Consider the following 25639-nt stretch of genomic DNA (forward strand, 5'->3'; position numbering starts at 1 on the left):
GTGTGTGTGTGCATCTATTAGTTACACATACTGTACATGTCAGTACATACACATAACAAGTAAGTCACATGGGGGAGAGGCGTTGTGCTGTGAGGTGTTGCTTTATTTGTTTTTTGAAACCAGGGTTGCTGTTCACTTGCACTATATTAGATGGAAGGGAGTTCCATGCACTTATGGCTCTGTGTAATACTGTACATTTCCTTGAATTTGTTCTGGACCTGGAAAGACCCTGGTGGCATGTCTGGTGGGGTAAGTATGTGTGTCAGTGCTGCGTGTAAGTTGACTATGCAAACAATTTGGAATTTCCAACACATTGAGGTTTCTTATAAAAACAAGAAGTGATGAAGTCAGTCTTTCCTCAACTCTTAGCCAAGAGAGACTGGAATGCATAATATTAATATTAGCCCTCTGATTACAATGAAGAGCAAGACGTGCCGCTCTGTTCTGGACCAACTGTAGCTTAACTAGATCTTTCTTTACAGCACTTGACCATATGACTGGACAATACTCAAGATAAGATAAAACTAGAGCCTGCAGGACTTGCTTTGTGGAGTGTGGTGTCGAAAAAACAGATTATCTCTTTATTACAGACAGACCTCTCCCCAGCTTTACAATGTGTAACCTTTATTTAACTAGGCGAGTCAGTTAAGAACAAATTCTTATTTACAAACATTGAACCTATAAGTTTTGACCATGACAGTTTACAATCTAAGGTAACGCCAAGTCATTTAGTCTCCTCAACTTGTTAAACAGCCACACCATTCATTACCAAATTCAGCTGAGGTCTATAATTTAGGGAATGATTTGTACCAGATACAATGTTCATAGTTTTAAAGATGTTCAGGACCAGTTTATTACTGGCCACCCAATTCAAAAACAGACTGCAACTCTTTGTTAAGGGTTTCAGTGACTTCATTAGTTTGATTGCTGATGCGTATATGGTTGAATCGTCAGCATACATTGACACACATGCTTTGTTCAATGCCAGTGTCATTGGTAAAAATAGAAAACAGTAGAGGGCCTAGAGAGCTGCCCTGCGGTACACCACAGTTTACATATTTGACATTAGAGAAGCTTCCATTAAAGAAAACCCTCTGAGTTATAATAGATAGATAGCTTTGAACCCACCATATGGCAGAGGTTGAAAAGCCATAACACATAAGTTCTCAACAACAGGTTATAGTCAATAATATAAAAGGCTGCACTAAAATCTAACAGTACTGATCCCACAATCTTCTTTTTATCAATTTCCTTCAACCAATCATCAGTCATTTATGTCAGTGCAGTAGATGTTGAGTGTCCTTCTCCACAAGCATGCTGAAAGTCTGTTGTTAATTTGTTAACAGAGAAGTAGCATTGTATTTGGGATAACACAATTTTTTCCAACATTTTGCTAAGAGCTCGCAGCAAGCTGATAGGTCTGCTGTTAGAACCAGTAAAGGCGGATTTACCACTCTTGGGTAGCGGAATGACTTTAGCTTCCCTCCAGGCCTGAGGACAAAGACTTTCCTATAGGCTCACATTAAAGATATGACAGATAGGAGTGGCTGTAGAGTCAGCTACCATTCTCAGTAGCTTTCCATCTAAGTTGTCAATGCCAGGAGGTTTGACATTATTGATCGATAACAATCCACCTCTTCCACACTAAAATTCAAATTTGCAATGCTTTTCTTTCATCATTTGTTTTTTTTATACATGAGTACAAAGGCTCACTGTTCGTTGTTGGCATTTCTTGCATCTGCATTTGCAGGAATGGCTCCCCCTCAAGCATCCCAGTGCTTCCTACATGAACACCACCCCCATCCCATTGGTTCCTGCCCTCACCATCGTTAACAGAACTATGGGAAAACAATGCCCGACAGGCGTCGATGAAGGACACTGTCTTCTGGTTGCCCCTGCCTCCTGCTAGCACAGCAGGCGGAAGGCTGAGGCGACACTGTGTGCTAGCTAACTAGCTATCTTGCTAGTTAGCAACACCATGTGCTAGCTTCTTAGTTAGCTAGCTAGCAGATGGTGTCACCCCCGCTTTCCACCCGCTGTGTACCTGAGAAAACTGTGCACGATTGGTGGGGGTGAAGGACACTACCAGTCATCCCCGCCTCTGGCTAACACAGCAGACTAGCAGGAGGCTAGTTGACACCACAGATAGAACAATGAGACAGATATTTCACCGGATGTAAAAATGTGAAGCATCCACTTAGGGTTTCCACTCACTACCAAATATGGTGATGAGAGGAATCCCAGTGGCCGGCAGTGAGAGAAGGTGGATCGAGATTGATTTTGGTCGACATTCTGCAATTTTTTTCAGCAATAAAACATTTGATCTCCTTACAGTTTTCTGTTTCCAAAACTATAATCTATAACAAACAGAGTGGACTGCTTTTTGTAGACATTACCCTTTGCCCAAGTTTTTAAAAATTGCATTGTTCACCATATTTGGTAGTGAGTGGAAACCCTAAGTGGATGCTTCACATTTTTACATCCAGTGAAATATCTGTCTCATTGTTCTATCTGTGGTGTCAACTAGCCTCCTGCTAGTCTGCTGCGAATTGAGTTATTGCACGTGTCCTTCACAGATTAGGCCATCCCTAACGGAAATATGCAAATAAATGCTAGAATGCACCAATAGGCTCTCAGTAGCTTGTGCTTGGCTCTGCCCACTTCCATGTTGTTCTGCCCACTATGATCAATTTGCTCCCATTGGAAATGACAGGCTCTGGTCTACCTTGGGTTAGTTATACAACTCTTTGCGACACCGTGTGCTAGCTTGCTACTTAGTTAGCTGGTGACACCGTGTGCTAGCTTGCTAGTTAGTTAGCTAGCACACGGTGTCACACCTGCCTCCAACTTGCTGTGTACCGGAGAAAACCGTGCCCGACAGGCGGTGGCGAAGGACACCTTTATACTGGTCGTCCCTTCCTTCCGCTAGCACAGCAGGCAGAAGACGGGGCGACACTGTGGGGCAACACACTAGTTAGCTAGCACATGGTGTTGCCCCCACCTGCTGTGTATCGGAGAAAACTGTGCTCGACAGGCGGGGGCGAAGGACACTATCTACTGGTTGTTCCCGACCTCCCGCTGTGTGATAGTTCTGGTACACAGCTTGCTAACTAGTTAGCTAACTCACAGTGTTTCCCCTGCCTCCCGTGTACCAGAGTACTCTTTCATCGCCGTATTTAACAGAACTGCAGGAAAACAGTACCTGACAGGCGGGGGCAAAGGACACTGTCTAGCTACCTAGGGGTCTACCCTTCTTCTGTGGGGTTTATAGGTGGCTGGCATCCAATGTTATTGCGCATGAACATCATCCATGGTACTGGAGTGCCCCTGCCCCTGCCCCCGCCTGTCCTTATTGAAAAATTGACCAATAGAAGTATAAAAAGGGTTCTTGCATATGCAGGAATGTCCACATACAGGAACGCCCCACAATTGCACCCTTCTCGAAGATCCAGGACATTGTTGGATAAAAACTACAAATCCCAATGACAATTCTCAATTGCCCGCCCTACCACATGTCAGTGAATGAGAAGGGGGTGGGAGCGTTGTAATCTGTTGTTTTGTTTTGCCTCTCCAACCTTACCTTGATGTAAAATGTGTTAACAAAATGATGCGTATAGACCGTATACAGATTTACAATATATTTTTAAATATTTAATTTCGCCAAATGGCGGGGGAATAACAAATACAAATTCAGAAAGGCAAATTATGGGATACCTATTTGTGTGCAAAACTAGGTCGACGTGTATTGCTCAACCCCTACACGTCTGTAATTGGTCGATTTCATGAAGACTGCCTAAAAACCGTCACCTTATTGGTTCCGATGCCTGTCTGTTTCAGGGTTTAGGCTCTGGCAAAAGATAAAACAAACAACGATTGGAACCTTCCAATCTGCGTGAGGTTGAGCTGTTGAGCTAGAAGTTAGCGATTGGAGTTTGGAGTGTACAGCGAGCTCACAATCGCACAGTTACCACCACACTGGTTGTTTTATTATTTTTAGAGAGGCTTGTTTTCCAAACATTATTGATTCATCTCACCAGTGAAAATAAAATTATCGAACAATCAAGCTATCAACGAAGCTGATGATGCAGCAACGTCAGTAACTCGGGAGGGAGTGTGGCAGTGACAGTTCAGCTTCCCGAGAAGGCGGGTAGAACGGTGAGCTGAGACTGTTGTTGTTGATGAACATACAGTTGCCTCATGCTGTAGCTAGATGGCTAGTTTACTTATTTTTGTATCTTACTTAGTCGCATTTATTAATGAACGCAAAGTGGTGGATTCTTGCAAAATATCGGCATTTATAGAGCGCTAGCTAGCGTAACAGTATTGGGGAACCATTGGTATTGGTTCACGCGCAGCAGCTGGCATTGAGGGTGGGTTCAATGTCTTCACTGTAGACGTTCACTCAACGTTTGCCTCCAATATAATGGATGTATACTATCCAGTGGCATGCATGCACCTTGGGTCTTATAGAATGACATGCAGGCACAAATCATCAAGTTACTTTCAGTTGTCAACAAATAAGTGCTTTACTAAATAGCTGGGAAAGCAGCAACTGGGGACTGAGCACTATTGTAATCTTGTCCAGTTATAGCTGTGGTTTAAATAATACATCTTATGATTTATTGGGTTCGGTGGTCATTATTCTAAACTATTTTGATGTGTTTCCAGATCAGTTGTCCCATGTCAGCACCAAAATAATTGAGTGGAAGATGATAGAGATGTCTGTTGATAAAGAGACTGTTCCAACCAGAAGTATGAAAGTGGACCCAGTGCCACCCCAGAAACTCTCAGAATGCACTGGAAGCTGCAACAATGCCCCCAAAGTGCTAGAGGTCACCCTGGCCAACTCAGACAGCACTGATGGTGCTGCTACCTGCCCCATGCCAGACAGTGGTGCCCAAACCAAGCAAAGCAGCACGACTGACCCCCACGATCAGACAAAGTGTGTTGAGCAGGAGGCCATGTTGACTGAGCAGCATGTTAACCCTAAAAATGGCTTTCAGCAACCCAAACAACCGCAGCAGAAACTCTCAAAGCGTCGCAACACAATGATTGCAGGGTTCAAGCATCCAGCAGGTAAGCGACGACGACGGGTAAACTCAGAGAGCGACTCGGTTCTGCCCACCAACTTCCTGCTGGGAGGAAACATATTTGACCCGCTGAACCTCAACAGCCTGCAGGACGAGGAGGTGAACAGGGCCCTGAACGCTGAGACGCCCAAGTCCTCCCCTCTTCCTGCCAAGAACCGCGACCCTGTGGAGATACTCATTCCCAGGGACATCACTGACCCTCTCAACCTCAACAGCAGGATGGGAGGTAGGAGCCTCCTGGTGTCGCCCTTCAAGAGTGGCGGCAGGAGGAGACACCGTAACAGACACCATGGAGGAGGAGGTGGGGGTTCCACAGTCTCCGTGTTGGACCTGTCAGATTCAGAGAGAAGTGGTGAAGTGACCAACACACCTTCTTCTCTGTCTAACCTGGCATCTGCTAGTGCTGCGTCTACCTCTGTTCTAGAAGCACCCAGTGTCCCAGCTGTCCTGGACCCCCAGGATGCTAATGGTAATGAGATCAACCCATCCAACTGCAGGCATGAAGCCATGCTCACTGTATCGGCCCCCCAGGCTAAGCCTCGAGCCCAGGAAGACTCCTCAGCAGCCACGGCCGGAGGCCCAAACCATCTCTCTAGCCGGCAACGCAAACGCAGACGCAACTCTGGTAAAACAGAGCCTCCTATGGTCCAATCTACTCTTATGGCCAGGTCGGGGACGGAGGAGAGGGGCCGTGGAGCTGGGCCCGGGAGAAACGCACAGTCCTCCTTCCACACCCCAGTGGGAGGTCCCAGGGGGTCCTCCCAGGTACCAGGGGGTCGGCAACCGCATCTTCACAACCAGCACAAACAACAGCACCAAGGCAACAAGAAGTTCCAGTATGGGAACTACAATAAGTACTACGGCTACCGCAACCCAGGCTGTGCCGAGGACCCACGGTTCCGTTGTCTACGTCCGGAGTGGTTCCATGGTAAAGCAGTACTGGACCTGGGCTGCAACACGGGCCACCTGACTCTGTGTATTGCTAAGAAGTTGCAGCCCGCCCGCATATTGGGGTTGGACATTGATGGGGGTCTGGTGCACGCGGCCCGCCAGAACATCAGACACTACCTGTCAGAGCTGCAGGCCCAGGAGGCCCGGCGAGCCGCAGGGGATGAGAAGGAGAAGACCAATGGACCAGGAGAGGAAAGGGAGAAGGCCAACCGACGGGAAGACGAGTCACACTCAGGAGGACTAACGCACAAACAGAATGAAAGACAGCCCAGTAGGGCAGAAAATGGAAACGCTGAAAAGCAGGTCCCTGCAGAGGCAGTGGGTGGCGTGGTGTTGTCACGTCACGCAGAGAGAAGAGCTCAGGAGAGGGGGGCTGAGGAGATGGAGGACTCTGGCGCACCTGCTGTTGAACTGGGAACCAGCTCCTTCCCTGTCTCCTTACGGATCTCCAGGGGGCCCATAGCAGCACCCCCACTCCCTGACACACCCACCATGCCTCCTGGTAACTTCCCCTCCAATGTCTCCTTTGTCAAGGTAGGTGTATGCACTGCAGCCTTTTAATGTGTTTCCATTTTAATAATCATTATTCATAATATTAAGGTGGAAATTAAGAATATTATGATGAATCATTTGTTGCTTCTCTTTCTACTTGATCCTCACAGAGAAACGTCCCACATTGTTTACAACTCATCCCCTGTCGTCATCTTTCTCCTCCGTAGGGGAATTATGTCCTGGAGAGTGATGCTCTGCTGCTGACCCAGCGGCCAGAGTACGACGTCATCCTGTGCTTCAGCGTTACCAAGTGGGTCCACCTGAACTGGGGAGACGATGGCCTGAAGCGCCTCTTTCACAGAGTGTTCAGACACCTGCGTCCTGGAGGCCTGTTCGTCCTGGAGCCACAGCCCTGGATCACCTACGGCAAGAGGAAGAAACTAACGGTGAGATGAGGAGAGAGCTTAGTGTTGTAAGGACCAATGGTGTGATCTGCTACTGTAGATGTGCATAAATGCAGTATATAGCCAAAACAATAACTAAAACATATTTCAAGTGGCCTGTTTCTTTGTTATAGACATGAAAGTATGTGTTGCTTTGCTCAGCGCTGAGACGGAATCGTGTCTGACTTTCCGCTCACTGTTGCAGGATAGCATCTTTAAGAATTACCACAGCATCCGCCTCAAACCAGAGCACTTCTCCACATACCTGACATCTGAGGTGGGATTCTCCAGCTACGAGTTGATCGGGACGCCTAACAGTTCATCAAGAGGTATGTCACTGGTTCATTAGATACCGATATCATCTCTGATTCTTTCACGTGTCCTTTTCTATTCTGTTTCTCAAACTAATGGATTTGTATGTCTTCCACAGGTTTTCAGAGGCCAATCTACTTGTTTCATAAAGGAACATAATCTGCATAGGAAGTGGGTTGGAGCAGGAGAAACCAAACCACCATGAGACACAAAACAAGCCACCCGCTCAAAGATCTGCCTTCATCTCCAGTCTGTAAGCATATAGGTCAACCCCAATCAGAGCTGTCTACTTGTTTGTGATGCTGTGTTCAGACGGTAGCTAAGGAGACCAAAACATGAGACTTGATTCTATAGAACGACTATCTGATGGGTTCTCTACGCACAACTCCAGTCTAGATGATGAGAAGAAAAGCATTGGGACAGGGTGAACTCAATCATGACTCTTTGGGCTTGTTGCTCCCTATGCACAGGCATTGTTCCATATCTTTTTATTACTGTTCGTACTCTTGTTCAGTCAAGGATTGTATTTTTTTCACATTTTAATATCGACGTTCATCAATAGATCAACTTTTGAAGCAGAATGGACAACCAAAACCTAATTTGAATCCTTTGCATAAAATGTACTCCCATGTAATGTCCAAATAGAACTAATCTAGGGACATTTCTCACACTTTTTATAGGATCAGAGCGTCTTCAATTTTAAGACTGTTCTGCTTAACATAAGTCCTCACTGAGTTCTCTGTGACCTAACTGACTGACCAGGAAAAGCAGTTTGACTCTGGATAAGTGTGGCCTGTCTTCAGCCTGCTCCTGACCCGGAGTGCTTTTTCTCTAGATATCTTACTGCCTCTCTGGGGACTGTTCCTGTCTTTCTATTGGTAGCTGATTCAACAACTGTCAGTCAGGTGGAGTTGCTATGGTGAGATGTGAGGGAGGATCAATGTTTTTTCTTTGACTGTTATGAGAATGATTGCTTGTTCTTTTATTTGACTCGTGTTCTTTTTTTCATTTTCTTTCAATGGATTCTTCTTGTCATGTGTCCAAACAAAGGTTGGCTGCCAATTTATCATATGTAACCTATACAGAGCCTCCATGGTTTGTGCTCAGATTGGATTGTATTGTTAATCCAGCTCACTTTAACCCAAATCACTTCATCATAATGAAATGTTTATGCTTTACTCAATTCTTATGCGTAATATTTTGTTTACTCGCACCAGGTGCTGGTTTAGTTCTGATTTTGTTGAAATGTTTTTGTTTTTAATAAACAAATCAATTGAAATGCAGTCAGTGCTCATTAGTCATTTTACAGATGCCTCCAATCTACAGGCCCTAAGACATCCACAGGCAATAAACAAATCTGATTCACAGGGTCAAACCCAAACCAATCTATTCATCTTAGCCTTCTCCGTAAGATCCTAGACATAGGGAAACGTTATGGGGAGGAAAATAGCTTGATGAAAAGTCACTTCTATTAATCATTTTTCTGTTGATGTTGTGCAGAATTGTAACCACCCATTTATGACTTTTATATAAAGTTTTAATCTGTTATACATTTGACTACCCTTCGAATGCCAGCGCTGATGTGTGTGTGATTGAGTTATCACTAGTCATGTGAATGCTTGATCAAAGGAATCTGCATGAGAGATTTGCTACAGGTATGTTGCAACAAATCTTCTCAATCTGAATTTGCCGGGGGGGGGGGGTCACATCAAATTGTATTGGTCACATACATACGTTTAGCAGATGTTATTGCAGATGCAGCGAAATGCTTGTGTTTCTAGCTCCAACAGTGCAGTAAGATCTAAAGTAACATTTCAATAAGGTTGTCGATCATAGAACAGCAGACACTACCTGTCAGAGCTGCAGGTCCAGGAGGCCCAGCGAGCCTCAGGGGATGAGAAGACTGATGGACTAGGAGAGGAAGGAGAAGGTCAACAGACAGGAAGAGCAGAAGGAAGATGAACTACTGCACAAACCGAATGAAAGCGAGCTCTCCGTACATAAAGTAGCAGTCTGCAGTTCAAACAAGAACAAAGCGACCACTTGTTTGGTAAAAAAGCTGAGGAATGGGGCTGGAGAAATGTAACAATTCCTTGACAGAGCTTTGGATGACCATCCATTACATAAACCTAGTATTAACTGTGTTTTGAGGTTACATAGTGCTAGTTTACAATTAAATGGTTTACAAAGGGGTGAAACAAACTTCTATTTGGGGTTTTGATGGGGTACGGCAGTTGAACTAAGCTCATGAGGCTGTGTGCATCGGACATCCAAGAACAGAACAATTTGTAGCCAGCCCTAGCCTACCATACATTACTGTTTTAATATGGATAACAAGGGTTAATGATAGGCCTATGTCAAAAACATGAGCAAGTGCCATGATCCCCAAGGAAATAGGAGTTTCATAAATGCTCCAGAGTTGAGAATATTAGCGGCATATCCAGCAACCGACAAGTTAAACAGATAATCATGTTTTATTTGCAGGAGCGGGGGAAGAATCAAATTATGCATTTTAAATGATCTACTGCCAAAAAGGCCGGGTTGATGCTAGTAGACCCTAATGAAAATGTCCCGCCCCCCAGGGTTGGAAACCACTGTTACAAAGATGTTGTGGCACAAGGTGTTTGGGCTGTTGAGTCCTCATAGCAATATGGTCTTTGGAAATAAAACATCTGGGGAAATTACAAACAATTGCTAGTGTTCTTCATCTGTGTTATTATAGTTACTTTGTTGTAGTCCATTATAGTACCACTGGGTGGCATAAACACTCCATGAAATGTCTGAAATGTTCTGACATTTTCTTCTCCGGCTCAAACCAAAACCAGAAGCCCAGAAACTGGGGTAAGTAGTCAGATCATCAAAACCAAAAAACAAGTAGCCTAATTGAATACTGTAATTAGAATTCAACTGTTTGAATTTGACTATTTGCACTTTTGCTGAGTTTTGCTTATACTAAGTGTTGTATGTGAACAAGAAAAGTCCTGACATCCCTGGTTGTGATGTCATTTTGTGACCTAGTTAAAGTCACAGCTGTGAGATTTGTCAAATATCTAAAATAAATGTGATCCTCGGGCAGCCTCCTCATCGTCCACATGTTCCTCCTGGGTTCCATTTAGCTGACCAGAGCCTGGCCTTGGCCTACTTCCAGTCAAACTGAGCTGAGGCATCTTCAGGACCAGCAGAACAGTATTGTCTTGAGGAAAGCGGGACTAGAGGATGGAGACTAGATACTTCTCAGTGAGTTTTTCTCCAGTCTCGGATACCTTGGAGAGCACCGTTAAGTGGTTGTGTTACTGTAATGGATGTCTGTCAGTGTGGATCCTTTGTTTTGCTCTGCTTCTGGCTGCCATTCTATTAAGATGACTTCCTGGGTTGTTTGTGTATCAAATCTCCAGCTGCATGCTGTTAAAACGAGCAGGAGATCAGTAGGTGGACAAAAGCCATTGGTTAGTTGGACAACCTACATAGATGTGTGTGTGTGTGTGTGTCTGTGTGTGTGTATGTGTGTATGCTAGAGAGAGAGAGAGGGTCTGAGAAATGGCATGCAAGCTAAATTTGAATGTGTTAGCTTCTGTTTTGTGTGAGGAGGGTGCATGTATATCTGTCATTATTCACACACACATACTACTTTCTCTCTGTCACTCTCTATGCAATCTTGTAACGATTTATATTTTATATGTGGTTTAGAACATGAATGTTCAGGAAGTTTTGTTAAGTCAGTAGTGTGTGTGTGTGTGTGTGTGTGTGTGTGTGTGTGTGTGTGTGTGTGTGTGTGTGTGTGTGTGTGTGTGTGTGTGTGTGTGTGTGTGTGTGTGTGTGTGTGTGTGTGTGTGTGTGTGTGTGTGTGTGTGTGTGTGTGTGTGTGTGTGTGTGTGTGTGTGTGTGTGTGTGTGTGTGTAACCCCTCAGTGTCTGTCTCGCCATCAACACAGTAGGGTAGGTTATGTAATGTGGTAAACAGGTCATAGTCAGGTCAGCCATAGTCAGCTCCTGGCTGAATACTGTCGTTTAACACAGGCTGCGGTTCCATATTGTATTTTCAATCATACCTTGCAAAATATTTACACTGTATTTAATGGAATTTAGGTGAATGGTACAGCATGTGATGTTATCAAGACAACGTTCTCTAGAGGTCAATATGGGTCTGGTCAGTTGTGGTCCATGCTGTCTCCTCTGTGGGCTCTGGAACTCCCTGGAACCCTCTGGAACTCCCTGGAACCCTCTGGAACTCCCTGGAACCCTCTGGAACTCCCTGGAACCCTCTGGAATCCCCTGCCTCTCCCTAAAGGGAGCAATTCCAGACCAGTTCAGGTAGTTTGGTTCAGGTTATGCTGTGTGACTAGGTGGATGGGTGCCCAGATGGGGGACTGGAGCATTCCTATACACACTGTTACAGTACTCTGCTTGGTGTTGTTTTCTGTATTCATGAGTGTGCGTGGTTAAATACGTGTATGCTAGTGTATTCATGAGTGTGCGTGGTTAAATACGTGTATGCTAGTGTATTCATGAGTGTGCGTGGTTAAATACGTGTATGCTAGTGTATTCATGAGTGTGCGTGGTTAAATACGTGTATGCTAGTGTATTCATGAGTGTGTGTGGTTAAATACATGTATGCTAGTGTATTCATGAGTGTGCGTGGTTAAATACGTGTATGCTAGTGTATTCATGAGTGTGCGTGGTTAAATATGTGTATGCTAGTGTATTCATGAGTGTGCGTGGTTAAATATGTGTATGCTACTGTATTCATGAGTGTGCGTGGTTAAAAACGTGTATGGTAGTGTATTCATGAGTGTGCGTGGTTAAATATGTGTATGCTAGTGTATTCATGAGTGTGCGTGGTTAAATACGTGTATGCTAGTGTATTCATGAGTGTGCGTGGTTAAATATGTGTATGCTAGTGTATTCATGAGTGTGCGTGGTTAAATATGTGTATGCTACTGTATTCATGAGTGTGCGTGGTTAAAAACGTGTATGGTAGTGTATTCATGAGTGTGCGTGGTTAAATATGTGTATGCTAGTGTATTCATGAGTGTGCGTGGTTAAATACGTGTATGCTAGTGTATTCATGAGTGTGCGTTGTTAAATACGTGTATGCTAGTGGCAGTTGGTGATGTTTAAGATGAGCATGGCCTTATTTCTATTACAGCATATTGGATGACTGTCATTCATATTCCATTCACTCAGCTCAATGTAACATCACTAGGTTTAAGCTACTACATGATACTCTAATTCTCCCTATACCCATCATGAGGTTGCTACAACCTAGCCTATGAATGAAAGTTTACAACGTAGGTGCACAGGTTAAGAGAAAAATTTTAGTAATCCAGGTGACATACAGTGACACATTCAATACCGCCTTGCACACTCTTGCCTGCATCTAGCTGATCTAGGAAGTAATCATTAGTCCAACAGTTGCAAATGAGAGTTTCTATTGGACAAATTCAGGTATGTTTATCCCCGTTTCATTCCATTTGCTTCCGTTTAAGAAACATTTTTCAACAGAATCGTTGGAATGAATACACACCTGATCACACGCAAAACACAGTTCACATCCATAGCAGCCACATACAAACAGCATGATCATTTTGCTCATCTACAAGCTCTCCTCCTCTCACCTTTTCCCTTCGCTTGTGGAAACACATCAGCTGTCTGTGACCTGGCAAAAAAAACTTTCCTAACCTTCATATCCGCAAACCGCTACACGCAGCCTAACTACTTCGTCGTAGCTACTAGAACTAATGTATTAGTAATGCAGCTACAATCATGCAGTACAGTGTACAGTCAGCAAGCAGTATTAGCAGTGTCAATAAATTAATAAAACCAAAACCTTACCTTGACTTGGAAGAGTTCCAGTGTTGGATAGCCATAGCCAGCCAGCTAGCTAACATAGCATCCCTCTCTGTTTGAGCTGGGTGTTTGAGTAGGCTAAACTAGCTAGCTGCATTTGGTAGCTAAGTGAATGTGAATAAAAAATACAATGAAAAATTGCTTCTCCTTCATTTTTAAAGGAATGTATTTGTTCAAAACTGTTCAACTATTGTCTTTCCCTTTGAGTCAACTACTCACCACATTTTAAGCACTGCAGTGCTTCTGTAGCTAGCTGTAGCTAGCTTATGCTTTCAGTACTAGATTCATTCTCTGATCCTTTGATTGGGTGGACAACATGACAGTTCATGCTGCAAGAGCTCTGATAGGTTGGAGGACATCCTCCAGAAGTTGTCATAATTACTGTGTAAGTTTATGGAAGGGGGTGAGAACCATGAGCCTCCTACGTTTTGTATTGAAGTCAATGCACCAAGAGGAGGATGGAAGCTAGCTGTCCTCCGGATACACCATGGTGCTACCCTACAGAGTGCTGTTGAGGCTACTGTAGACCTTCATTGCAAAACAGTGTGTTTTAATAAATTATTTGGTGACGTGAAAGTATTTAGTATAGTTTTATCTAAAAATAATAACTTAATGTTTCACTATATTTATTTTTATGAAATTCACTGAGGAGGATGGTCCTCCCCTTCCTCCTCTGAGGAGCCTCCATTGATGTATGCCTATGTGTACACACATACCTATGTGTGTGGGTGTGTGTTGTAGGTTGGATCTATGCCTCTCTCTCCACCCCAGGGAATTCAGATGAAGTCGGAAGTTTAAATACACTTAGGTTGGTGTCATTAAAACTCGTTCTTCAACCACTCCACAAATTTCTTGTTAACAAACTATAGTTTTGGCAAGTCGGTTAGGACATCTTCTTTGCGCATGACACAAGTAATTTTTCCAACAATTGTTCACAGACTGATTCTTTAATATCATTCAATGTATCACAATTCCAGTGGGTCAGAAGTTTACATACACTAAGTTGACTGTGCCTTTAAACAGCTTGGAAAATTCCAGAAAATTATGTCATGGTTTTCGAAGCTTCTGATAGGCTAGTTGACATAATTTGAGTCAATTGGAGGTGTACCTGTGGATGTATTACAAGGCCTACCGTACAAACAATAGTACGCAAGTATAAACACCATGGGACCACTCAGCCATCATACCGCTCAGGAAGGAGACATGTTCTGTCTCGTAGAGAGGAACGTATTTTGGTGCGCAAGTGCAAATCAATCCCAGAACAACAGCAAAGGACCTTATGAAGATGCTGGAGGAAACTGGTACAAAAGTATCAAAAGTAAAGTCACTGCTCAAAAACCGCCATCAAAAAGCCAGACTACGGTTTGCAACTGCACATGGGGACAAAGATCGCACTTTTTGGAGAAATGTCCTCTGGTCTGATGAAACAAAAATAGAACTGTTTGGCTATAATGACCATCGTTATGTTTGGAGCAAAAAGGGGGAGGCTTGCAAACCAAAGAACACCATCCCAACCATGAAGCACGGGGGTGGCAGCATCATGTTGTGGGGGTGCTTTGCTGCAGGAGGGACTGGTGCACTTCACAAAATAGATAGCTTCATGAGGATGGAAAATTATGTGGATATATTGAAGCAACATCTCAAGACATCAGTCAGAAAGATAAAAAAAAAAAAACTGAGTTCAAATGTATTTGGCTAAGGTGTTTTTTAAACTTCCGATTTCAACTGTATGTGTGTGTTCATAATTTAGAATGGCATTATTGCTGCACCATTGCTCCTGCATTGTGGGGAGCTGGCAGAGGGGAGGGGGGTTATGCTGCCTTTTGTACAATTACCAAGCTGAGGGTGCAAAGATCTTGTTAAGCTGCCTTTTGTACAATTACCAAGCTGAGGGTGCAAAGATCTTGGCCATGTCGCAGTTGTAAATGAGAACTTGTTCTCAACTAGCCTACCTGGTTAAATAAAGGGGAAATCAAAATAAAATCAAAAAAGACACGAAGCACACATTTCCCCGTAAACCAGGCTTTAGTGGTGCGGTCTGTACTCTTAAAGGCAAAGTGTACCCCTAAGATGCACACATGATTCTATTAATTTTACTGCAATGCATTTGAACAAAGGTTCCAGTCCAAATTCACTGCATTGACATTACTCAGTCATAGAAGGAACACCCCCAGCTAACTGTAGAAACATATAGTCACACAGAGAAATATGAGAATGGCATGGCTTTATACCCAAAACACCCTCCATGTATGCTTCTTAATTTTTAACTTAAAATCCTTATACCCCCTTTACCTCTCTCTCTCTCTCTCTCTCTCTCTCTCTCTCTCTCTCTCTCTCTCTCTCTCTCTCAATTCAATTCAATTTTCAATTCAAGGGGCTTTATTGGCATGGGAAACATGTGTTAACATTGCCAAAGCAAGTGAGGTAGGTAATATACAAAAGTCAAATAAACAATAAAAATGAACAGTAAACATTACACATACAGAAGTTTCAAAACAATAAAGACATTACAAATGTCATATTATATATATGCAGTGTTGTAACAATGTACAAATGGTTAAAGCACACAAGTTAAAATAAATAAACATAAATATGGGTTGTATTTACAGTGGTGTTTGTTCTTCACTCTCTCTCTCTCTCTCTCTCTCTCTCTCTCTCTCTCTCTCTCTCTCTCTCTCTCTCTCTCTCTCTCTCTCTCTCTCAAATTCAAGCTGCTTTATTGGCATGAAAAACATTGTGTCAATATTGCCAAAGCAACAATGTATACAATATACATTGTAATACAATTAAAACAATGACAAATAATAATATAGAATGGCAGTAAATAATAATACAAAATTAAATATAAAAAATATTATAAATATAATAAAATCTCTCTCTCTCTCTCTCTCTCTCACACACACACACACACACACACACACACACACACACACACACACACACACACACACACACACACACACACACACACACACACACACACACACACACACACACACACACACACACACACACACACACACACACTCAGTGAAGACGCACATACAACCATTCACACAGACCACGGCAACGGCTACATGATAACAACAACCCTTCCTATTGCCATGGCAACAATTGCACCATTGCTAAGGCAACAGCTGCAGAGCACCACAACAAGCAGAAAACCCTTCACGCTTTTTCACCTTCTGTCATGGTTTCCTCTAGTTTATGTTCGGGTTGTTTTTGTCACTCTGATGTCACTCTGATGCGTTTCCATTTTCTGTGATGCATATGTAATTCTCTCTCCCCCTCTACACATTTTATTTCAGTCTAATTCCTTCTGTTTTCACATACACACCACATACACTGACTCTCTCTTTCTCCTTCGCTGTCCCCTCCCTCGGCTCTTCCTCTCCATCCTCTGCTGTTTCGCTGTCTAATCCTCTCTCTCTTTCTCTCTCTCTCGCTTTCTCTTGCAGAGCGAAACTCCCCTTTTTCCCATACCACCTCTCCTTTCTACTTCCTTCCCCCTCTGTCCATTTCCTTTCATATTCATCCCTGCTTCTCCTCTTCCTCTCTTCCTCTTCTCCTCTTATAGAAGAGTTCCCTCCCTCCCCCTCTCTCTCTCTCCCTCTCCCTCTCCCTCATACAGATTCGGAGCCCACCCTCTCTCGCTTTCTTTCTCTCTCTTGCTCTTTCTCTCTCTTTCCCTGTGTCCCTCCCCTTCCCTCTTTACGTTTCCCCCTCCCTCCATCCTCTCTTTCCCTCGCTGGTTCAGTAAGTAAAGAAAGAGATACACGGAAGCAAAGAAAAAGGGGGAAAGGCAGGACGAGAGAGAGCAGGAGTGGGGCAGGCTGGGGCGAGGGGTGTGGGGTCTCAGCCCTCTGTTGTGGGGGGGTGGGGGGTTGAGATACACCCCACCTGTTTGTTCTCACTACCATGGACTGCCTCTGCATTGTGACTACAAAGGTAAGCTGATCCGCCGTTGCTTCCACTGAGAGAGAGAGAGAGAGAGAGAGAGAGAGCGGGGGTAATCACCTCCTCGTGTTATCTGCTTTGTCTCATCCTTTCTTTGTGTCTGGGTTAAACGGTAAATGTAACAGGGCAGCATGTCTTTGCAAAGATAGGATATTTGATCATTATTTCTCTCCTGTTAGCTCTTTGTGGTCTTTTGGCTACTTATATAGGGGTGGCAAGTAGCCTAGTGGTTAGAGCATTGGGCCGGGAACCGAAAGGTTGATAGATCGAATCTCCGAGCTGACAAGGTAAAAATTCTGCCCCTGAACAAGGCAGTTAACCCACTGTTCCTAGGCCGTCATTATAAATAAGAATTTGTCCTTATCTGACCAGTTAAATAAATATATTTTTCTTGAGAGTGAACTGCACTGGCTGAGAGTGTTAGTGTGTTAGTAGCATTGTCCCTGTCTTTCTCTATATCTCTGTTTCTCCCACTCTCTTTCTCTCCCCCATATCCCTCTCTGTGTGAGGCTGTGTGAGTGTGCTAGCTAGCAGGGAGTGGGTTAACCTGCATGGCAGGATGCTGTAGGAGTGAGTGAGATAGCGAATAGGCCTGAGGTTGGGGTGCTAATTCTGTCTTTGTGTCATGTTGGAAGGTCCAGGATGTCAGTAGATGGGACCAGGCCTGGGCGCCCTGCATGCCTCAACCTCCTCATTTAGACACCCTCACTCTCACCTCAACCACTGCCATGGAGCTAGCTCACACACAAGCTGGGAGCTCCCACAGCCTCACACACACACATACACACACAAAGTGTGTGTTATACCACACACATGAGGCCAGTGACATGCTGGGGCTGACTGCTCCACACAGCCAGCCCCTGTCGTGAAATTGGCTCTCAGAGAGAGAGCGTTTATGGAATTCCATCCAAGCCCTGTCTCTCAACTATTCAGCCTGTTCCCAGTCCCAGGCTCTCACCGTTCCCCTCCTCTCCTCTCCTCTCCTCTCCGCTACTCTCCTCTTCTCTCTCCTGTCCCCTCCTCTGCCCTCCTCCCCTCTCCCTTACTCTCCTCTTCTCTCCCTTATTCTCCTCTTCTCTCCCTACTCTCCTCTTCTCTCCCCTACTCTCCTCTGCTCTCCTCTGCTCTCCCCTACTCTTTTCTCCCCTACTGTCCTCTTCTCTCCCCTACTCTCCTCTTCTCTCCCCTCCCCACCTCTCCTCTCCGCTACTCTCCTCTTCTCTCTCCTGTCCCCTCCTCTGCCCTCCTCCCCTCTCCCTTACTCTCCTCTTCTCTCCCTTATTCTCCTCTTCTCTCCCTACTCTCCTCTTCTCTCCCTACTCTCTTCTTCTCTCCCTACTCTCCACTTTTCTCCCCTACTGTCCTCTTCTCTCCCCTACTCTCCTCTTCTCTCCCCTCCCCTCCTCTCCTCTCCGCTACTCTCCTCTTCTCTCTCCTGTCCCCTCCTCTGCCCTCCTCCCCTCTCCCTATTCTCCTCTTCTCTCCCTTATTCTCCCCTTCTCTCCCTACTCTCCTCTTCTCTCCCTACTCTCCTCTTATCTCCCCTACTCTCCTCTTCTCTCCGCTACTCTCCTCTTCTCTCTCCTGTCCCCTCCTCTGCCCTCCTCCCCTCTCCCTACTCTCCTCTTCTCTCCCTTATTCTCCCCTTCTCTCCATACTCTCCTCTTCTCTCCCTTACTCTCCTCTTCTCTCCCTTATTCTCCCCTTCTCTCCCTACTCTCCTCTTCTCTCCCTACTCTCCTCTTATCTCCCCTACTCTCCTCTTCTCTCCGCTACTCTCCTCTTCTCTCTCCTGTCCCCTCCTCTGCCCTCCTCCCCTCTCCCTACTCTCCTCTTCTCTCCCTTATTCTCCCCTTCTCTCCCTACTCTCCTCTTCTCTCCCTTACTCTCCTCTTCTCTCCCTTATTCTCCTCTTCTCTCCCTACTCTCCTCTTCTCTCCCTACTCTCATCTTCTCTCCCTACTCTCCTCTTCTCTCCCTTATTCTCCTCTTCTCTCCCATACTCTCCTCTTCTCTCCCTACTCTCCTCTTCTCTCCCCTACTCTCCTCTTCTCTCCTTTACTCTCCTCTTCTCTCTCCTGTCCCCTCCTCTGCCCCCCTCTCCTCTCCCCTGCTCTCCTCTGCTCTTCCCTACTCTTTTCTCCCCTCCTCTCCTTTTCTCTCCCCTACTCTCCGATTCTCTCCCCTCCCCTCCTCTCCTCTCTCCTGTCCCATCCTCTCCCCTACTCCCCTCTTCTCTCCCCTACTCTCCTCTTCTCTTCCCTTCTCTCCCATACTCTCCTTTTCTCTCCCCTACTTTTTCCTTCTTTCCCTACTCTCCTCTTCTCTCTCCTGTCCCATCCTCTGCCCTCCTCCCCTCTCCCTTACTCTCCTCTTCTCTCCTCTTCTCTCCCCTACTCTCGTATTCTCTCCCTACTCTCCTCTTCTTTCCCATACTCTCCTTTTCTCTACCCTACTCTTCCCTTCTTTCCCTACTCTCCTCTTCTCTCTCCTGTCCCATCCTCTGCCCTCCTCCCCTCTCCCTTACTCTCCTCTTCTCTCCTCTTCTCTCCCCTACTCTCGTATTCTCTCCCTACTCTCCTCTTCTCTCCCATATTCTCCTTTTCTCTCCCCTACTCTCCTCTTCTCTCCCTACTCTCCCCTTCTCTCCTCTTCTCTCCATTACTCTCCTCTTCTCTCCCTACTCTCCTCTTCTCTCCCATACTCTCATTTTCTCTCCCCTACTCTCCTCTTCTCTCCCTATTCTCCTCTTCTCTCCCTACTCTCCTCTTCTCTCCCATACTCTCCTTTTCTCTCCCCTACTCTCCTCTTCTCTCCCTACTCTCCTCTTCTCTCCTTTTCTCTCCCCTACTCTCCCCTTCTCCCCTCTTCTCTCCATTACTCTCCTCTTCTCTCCCTACTCTCCTCTTCTCTCCCATACTCTCCTTTTCTCTCCCCTACTCTCCTCTTCTCTCCCTATTCTCCTCTTCTCTCCCTACTCTCCTCTTCTCTCCCATACTCTCCTTTTCTCTCCCCTACTCTCCTCTTCTCTCCCTACTCTCCTCTTCTCTCCCATACTCTCCTTTTCTCTCCCCTACTCTCCCCTTCTCTCCTCTTCTCTCCATTACTCTCCTCTTCTCTCCCTACTCTCCTCTTCTCTCCCATACTCTCCTTTTCTCTCCCCTACTCTCCCCTTCTCTCCTCTTCTCTCCATTACTCTCCTCTTCTCTCCCTACTCTCCTCTTCTCTCCCATACTCTCCTTTTCTCTCCCCTACTCTCCTCTTCTCTCCCCTACTCTCCTCTTCTCTCCCCTACTCTTCCCTACTCTCACATTCTCCCCTACTCTCCTCTTCTCTCTTCTTCTCTCCCTATTCTCCTCTTCTCTCCCCTACTCTTCCCTTCTCTCCCTACTCTCCCATTCTCCCCTACTCTCCTCTTCTCTCCCTACTCTCCCCTTCTCTCCCCTACTCTCCTTTTCTCTCCCCTACTCTCCTCTTCTCTTCCTTTCTCTCTCTCCCTACTCTCCTCTTCTCTCCCCTACTCTCCCCTTCTCTCCCCTACTCTTCCCTTCTCTCCCCTACTCTTCCCTTCTCTCCCCTACTCTCCCCTTCTCTACCCTACTCTTCCCTTCTCTCCCTACTCTTCCCTTCTCTCCCTACTCACCCCTACTCTCCCCTACTCTCCTCTTCTCTCCTCTTCTCTCCCCTCCTCTCCTCTTCTCTCTCCTGTCCCCTCCTCTGCCCTCCTCCCCTCTCCCTACTCTCCTCTTCTCTCCCCTACTCTCCCCTTCTCTCCCCTACTCTCCCCTACTCTTCCCTTCTCTCCCCTACTCTTCCCTTCTCCCCCTACTCTTCCCTTCTCTCCCCTACTCTCCTCTTCTCTCCTCTACTCTCCTCTTCTCTCCCCTACTATTCTCTACCCCACTCTCTTCTCTCCCCTACTCTCCTCTTTTCTCTCCTTTTCTCTTCTCTCCCCTCCTCTCCTCTACTCCCTGCTACTCTCCCCTCCTTTCCCCTACTCTCCCCCCTCCACTCTCCTCTCCTCCCTCTACTCTCATATCCCCTCCTCTCCTCTCGTCGAGAATCCTGGTGGGTTTTCACACACACTTACACACACACAAACATACACACAATCACTGTCACAAACACTCAAACAGCCTAGCAGCTGCTCCTGCATGCTGGCTGTGGGAGTGTGTGTGAACCATGCTAATACAAGGACTGTGGGACAGATGAGAGGTATCTCATGCACACACTGGATGAACTTGGACAGGCTCTTGTAGTTTTGTTATGGGAAATGTGGTCCAGTATTTGCTCTCTGTATGTAGGAACTCTCACCACTAGCCCGAACACAGTTTTATTTATAGAAGGGGAAAGAATGCTTGGTTGGCTCAGTTTTTCATAAATCATTGCTTGTTTAGACACGTAAAATCGGATTAATTTGCTTATCAATCACTTTGATGTAAGCCAGTTCCCTTGACAACAGGGCTCCTTATGGCCAGTTGACAGAGATAGCCATGATAGGGAAGATGAGTATGAAGAGGCAGTGTGTCATTTACACCTTTACACTTCGTTTATGTGTGTGTGTGTGTGTGTGTGTGTGTGTGTGTGTGTGTGTGTGTGTGTGTGTGTGTGTGTGTGTGTGTGTGTGTGTGTGTGTGTGTGTGTGTGTGTGTGTGTGTGTGTGTGTGTGTGTGTGTGTGTGTGTGTGTGTGTCTGTCTCTGTGTTTACGGTTGACAAAGTATGCATCTCACTATATCAGACATTCTGTATCATTAAGCAGAAGTTTCCAATGAATGGCGCTCTGTAGCTATGCCTATATGGCTGACAGCCTTCCCAGGGCTCCGTGGGTAGCTTTAAGGTGTATTAATGCAGGCTGAGATCTATTTAAACTGCAGAGCAGAGACAAGCTTAACTAGCTCAATTAAAGAGCAGATATACGTGTATATATATATGGAGAGAGAGAGAGAAAGAGAGAGAGAGAGAACTCTTGCTGCCACCAGGCCTTCATTTAGATAACAATACAGGTACACCTGCTGTAACATCCAGCTCATCAGTCTCCCGTTATCTGTCCCGGTGTACGATATCAACATACAGTAATACATCAGATAAACTCTATATAGGGTGTTTCATAAAGAATCTCAAAGTCGCTTTTAAAAAACAAACAAAAACCTATTCAGGGAGCAGGTAGTTGACTGGAGATGGTCTTCCACAGCTAGATGATGATGATGTCGTTCAGTAGCTTGAGTGGAAGTGGCGTCCAGTAGGTATACTGTCACCCTATAGTTTTGTCTTTTGATAGCTTAGCTTGATCATGTTTGTACCTGACTTCAATGAAAAAGCTTTGATTCAACTTGAATCCAAAATGGCTGTGTGTTCCCTGCCCATTAAGCTGTATTCTGGCTCTGTGTTTGGTGCAATGGCGAAAGAGGAGGTCCATGCAGGCTTCCATAGGCATGCTCTTCTCTTTCATCCTACTCTCTCCTCATTTTGCTGCTTTACTCACTCATTATGTTTCCTCTGTTTTCCTTACTCACTCATTATGTTTCCTCTGTCCTCTTTACTCACTCATTGTGTTTCCTCTGTCATCTATACTCACTCATTGTGTTTCCTCTGTCCTCTTTACTCACTCATTATGTTTCCTCTGTCCTCTTTACACACTCATTATGTTTCCTCTGTCCTCTATACTCACTCATTATGTTTCCTCTGTCCTCTATACTCACTCATTATGTTTCCTCTGTCCTCTATACTCACTCATTATGTTTCCTCTGTTTTCTTTACTCACTCATTATGTTTCCTCTGTCCTCTTTACTCACTCATTATGTCTCCTCTGTCCTCTATACTCACTCATTATGTTTCCTCTGTCCTCTTTACTCACTCATTATGTCTCCTCTGTCCTCTATACTCACTCATTATGTTTCCTCTGTCCTCTTTACTCACTCATTATGTTTCCTCTGTCCTCTATACTCACTCATTATGTTTCCTCTGTCCTCTTTACTCACTCATTATGTCTCCTCTGTCCTCTATACTCACTCATTATGTTTCCTCTGTCCTCTTTACTCACTCATTATGTTTCCTCTGTCCTCTATACTCACTCATTATGTTTCCTCTGTCCTCTTTACTCACTCATTATGTTTCCTCTGTCCTCTTTACTCACTCATTATGTTTCCTCTGTCCTCTATACTCACTCATTATGTTTCCTCTGTCCTCTTTACTCACTCATTATGTTTCCTCTGTCCTCTTTACTCACTCATTATGTTTCCTCTGTCCTCTATACTCACTCATTATGTTTCCTCTGTCCTCTTTACTCACTCATTATGTTTCCTCTGTCCTCTTTACTCACTCATTATGTTTCCTCTGTCCTCTTTACTCACTCATTATGTTTCCTCTGTCCTCTTTACTCACTCATTATGTTTCCTCTGTCCTCTTTACTCACTCATTATGTTTCCTCTGTCCTCTATACTCACTCATTATGTTTCCTCTGTCCTCTTTACTCACTCATTATGTTTCCTCTGTCCTCTATACTCACTCATTATGTTTCCTCTGTTTTCTTTACTCACTCATTATGTTTCCTCTGTCCTCTTTACTCACTCATTATGTTTCCTCTGTCCTCTTTACTCACTCATTATGTTTCCTCTGTCCTCTTTACTCACTCATTATGTTTCCTCTGTCCTCTTTACTCACTCATTATGTTTCCTCTGTCCTCTTTACTCACTCATTATGTTTCCTCTGTCCTCTTTACTCACTCATTATGTCTCCTCTGTCCTCTTTACTCACTCATTATGTTTCCTCTGTCCTCTTTACTCACTCATTATGTTTCCTCTGTTTTCTTTACTCACTCATTATGTTTCCTCTGTCCTCTTTACTCACTCATTATGTTTCCTCTGTCCTCTTTACTCACTCATTATGTTTCCTCTGTCCTCTTTACTCACTCATTATGTTTCCTCTGTCCTCTTTACTCACTCATTATGTTTCCTCTGTCCTCTATACTCACTCATTATGTTTCCTCTGTCCTCTTTACTCACTCATTATGTTTCCTCTGTCCTCTTTACTCACTCATTATGTTTCCTCTGTCCTCTTTACTCACTCATTATGTTTCCTCTGTCCTCTTTACTCACTCATTATGTTTCCTCTGTCCTCTTTACTCACTCATTATGTTTCCTCTGTCCTCTATACTCACTCATTATGTTTCCTCTGTCCTCTATACTCACTCACTGTTTCGCCGGTCCTCTTTGCACACTATCACTCATGCTATTTATTCCTCCATACTACAATAGATGTTATTTACAGAATAAAACTAAGGCTAAAACATCCGCCCCAGTTTGAATATAATTATGCGGGCTAACAGGAGTTTCTTAAGATGTGCCATGAACAGTGATTGATGAATCCACTATGATAGAGCACAGTCGGTATCCATGGATATCTGACAACCTTGTTCCAGGATCACACATCTCTCTCAGAGCGAGAAAAAGCTTGGAGCTGGCAGGGGAAGGAAGGCCCCCTTTTGCCAAACATTCTGCGGCAGATGGCGGTCAATTTATAGAAGAGAAGCAAAATTAGTGTCTGGAGAAGCAAGTCTCTTTAATGGTATGTGATAAAGTATTTATGGTGCCTGGTGGTAGTGCAGGTGAGGAATTTGACAGCCATGAGACATTGATTAACCTTTAACTCTAATCCTTAAGAACAAAGAACAACTAGAAGTGAAGGACTAGCTCTGAGTTACAGTAGGTCACTTCCTATACTGACCCCTAACCCCTAACCCTGTGGATGGCTCTCTGTCTCCTCTGCAGGACTAGCTTTCGTACTGTAGATGAAAGTGAGAAGAGCTCTCTTATGATTAATGCACTAACTGTAAGTCGCTCTGGACAAGAGTGTCTGCTAAATGAATAAAAAAAACATTTTAAAAATCTAAATGCAGAAAAGGGGAAGTAAACATTAATTCTGTAAACTTTTTTCAGTCCCACTTTATATTGATGACAAAACATACACTACCGATCAAAAGGTTTTACAACACCTACTCATTCAAGGGTTTTTCTTAATTTTTACTATTTTCTACATTGTACAATAGTAGTGAAGACATCAAAACTATGAAATAACACATATGGAATCATGTAGGAACCCAAAAATAGTTAAACAAATCAAAATACACTACCATTCAAAAGTTTGGGGTCACTTAGAAATGTCATTGTTTTTGTTAAACAAACCAAAATATATTTTATATTTGAGATTCTTCAAAGTAGCCACCCTTTGCCTTGATGACAGTTTCGCACACTCTTGGCATTCCCTCAACAAGCTTCACCTGGAATGCTTTTCCAACAGTCTTGAAGGAGTTCCCACATATGCTGAGCACTTGTTGGCTGCTTTTCCTTCACTCTGTGGTTCGACTCATCCCAAACCATCTCAATTTGGTTGAGGTCAGGGATTGTGGAGGCCAGGTCATCTGATGCAGAACTCCATCAAGGTCAAATAGCCCTTACACAGGCTGGAGGTGTGTTTTGGGTCATTGTCCTGTTGAGAAACAAATTATAGTACCACTAAGCCCAAACCAAATGGGATGGCGTATCGCTGCAG

The 25639-nt window shown here is 44.6% G+C and overlaps 2 protein-coding genes across 3 annotated transcripts in view; both read left to right on the top strand.

The window, feature by feature from the left end:
- Nucleotides 1-3885: 3885 nt before the first annotated feature.
- Nucleotides 3886-8571, top strand: mepcea (methylphosphate capping enzyme a). 2 transcript variants are annotated; one of them, XM_071364441.1, is made up of 5 exons: nucleotides 3886-4155; nucleotides 4669-6575; nucleotides 6761-6979; nucleotides 7182-7305; nucleotides 7407-8571. In XM_071364441.1, the coding sequence occupies exons 2-5, from the start codon at nucleotides 4710-4712 to the stop codon at nucleotides 7445-7447; spliced, it is 2250 nt and encodes a 749-aa protein (XP_071220542.1). In that variant the 5' UTR covers nucleotides 3886-4155; nucleotides 4669-4709; the 3' UTR covers nucleotides 7448-8571. The 2 variants fall into 2 exon arrangements, with proteins under 2 accessions (XP_071220542.1, XP_071220543.1); XM_071364442.1 differs by having other exon boundaries at nucleotides 3891-4155; nucleotides 4674-6575.
- A 7938-nt stretch (nucleotides 8572-16509) lies between these two features.
- LOC139552578 (disks large homolog 4-like) overlaps nucleotides 16510-25639 on the top strand; it is a 139881-nt gene continuing 130751 nt past the window's right edge. Inside the window, exon 1 of the mRNA XM_071364447.1 lies at nucleotides 16510-17082. Coding sequence (XP_071220548.1) covers nucleotides 17053-17082 — 30 coding nt within the window. The 5' untranslated portion in view covers nucleotides 16510-17052. The remainder of the gene's footprint in view (nucleotides 17083-25639) is intronic.

Source organism: Salvelinus alpinus, chromosome 24 (genome assembly GCF_045679555.1).
Source record: "Salvelinus alpinus chromosome 24, SLU_Salpinus.1, whole genome shotgun sequence".
Taxonomy (NCBI): domain Eukaryota; kingdom Metazoa; phylum Chordata; class Actinopteri; order Salmoniformes; family Salmonidae; genus Salvelinus; species Salvelinus alpinus.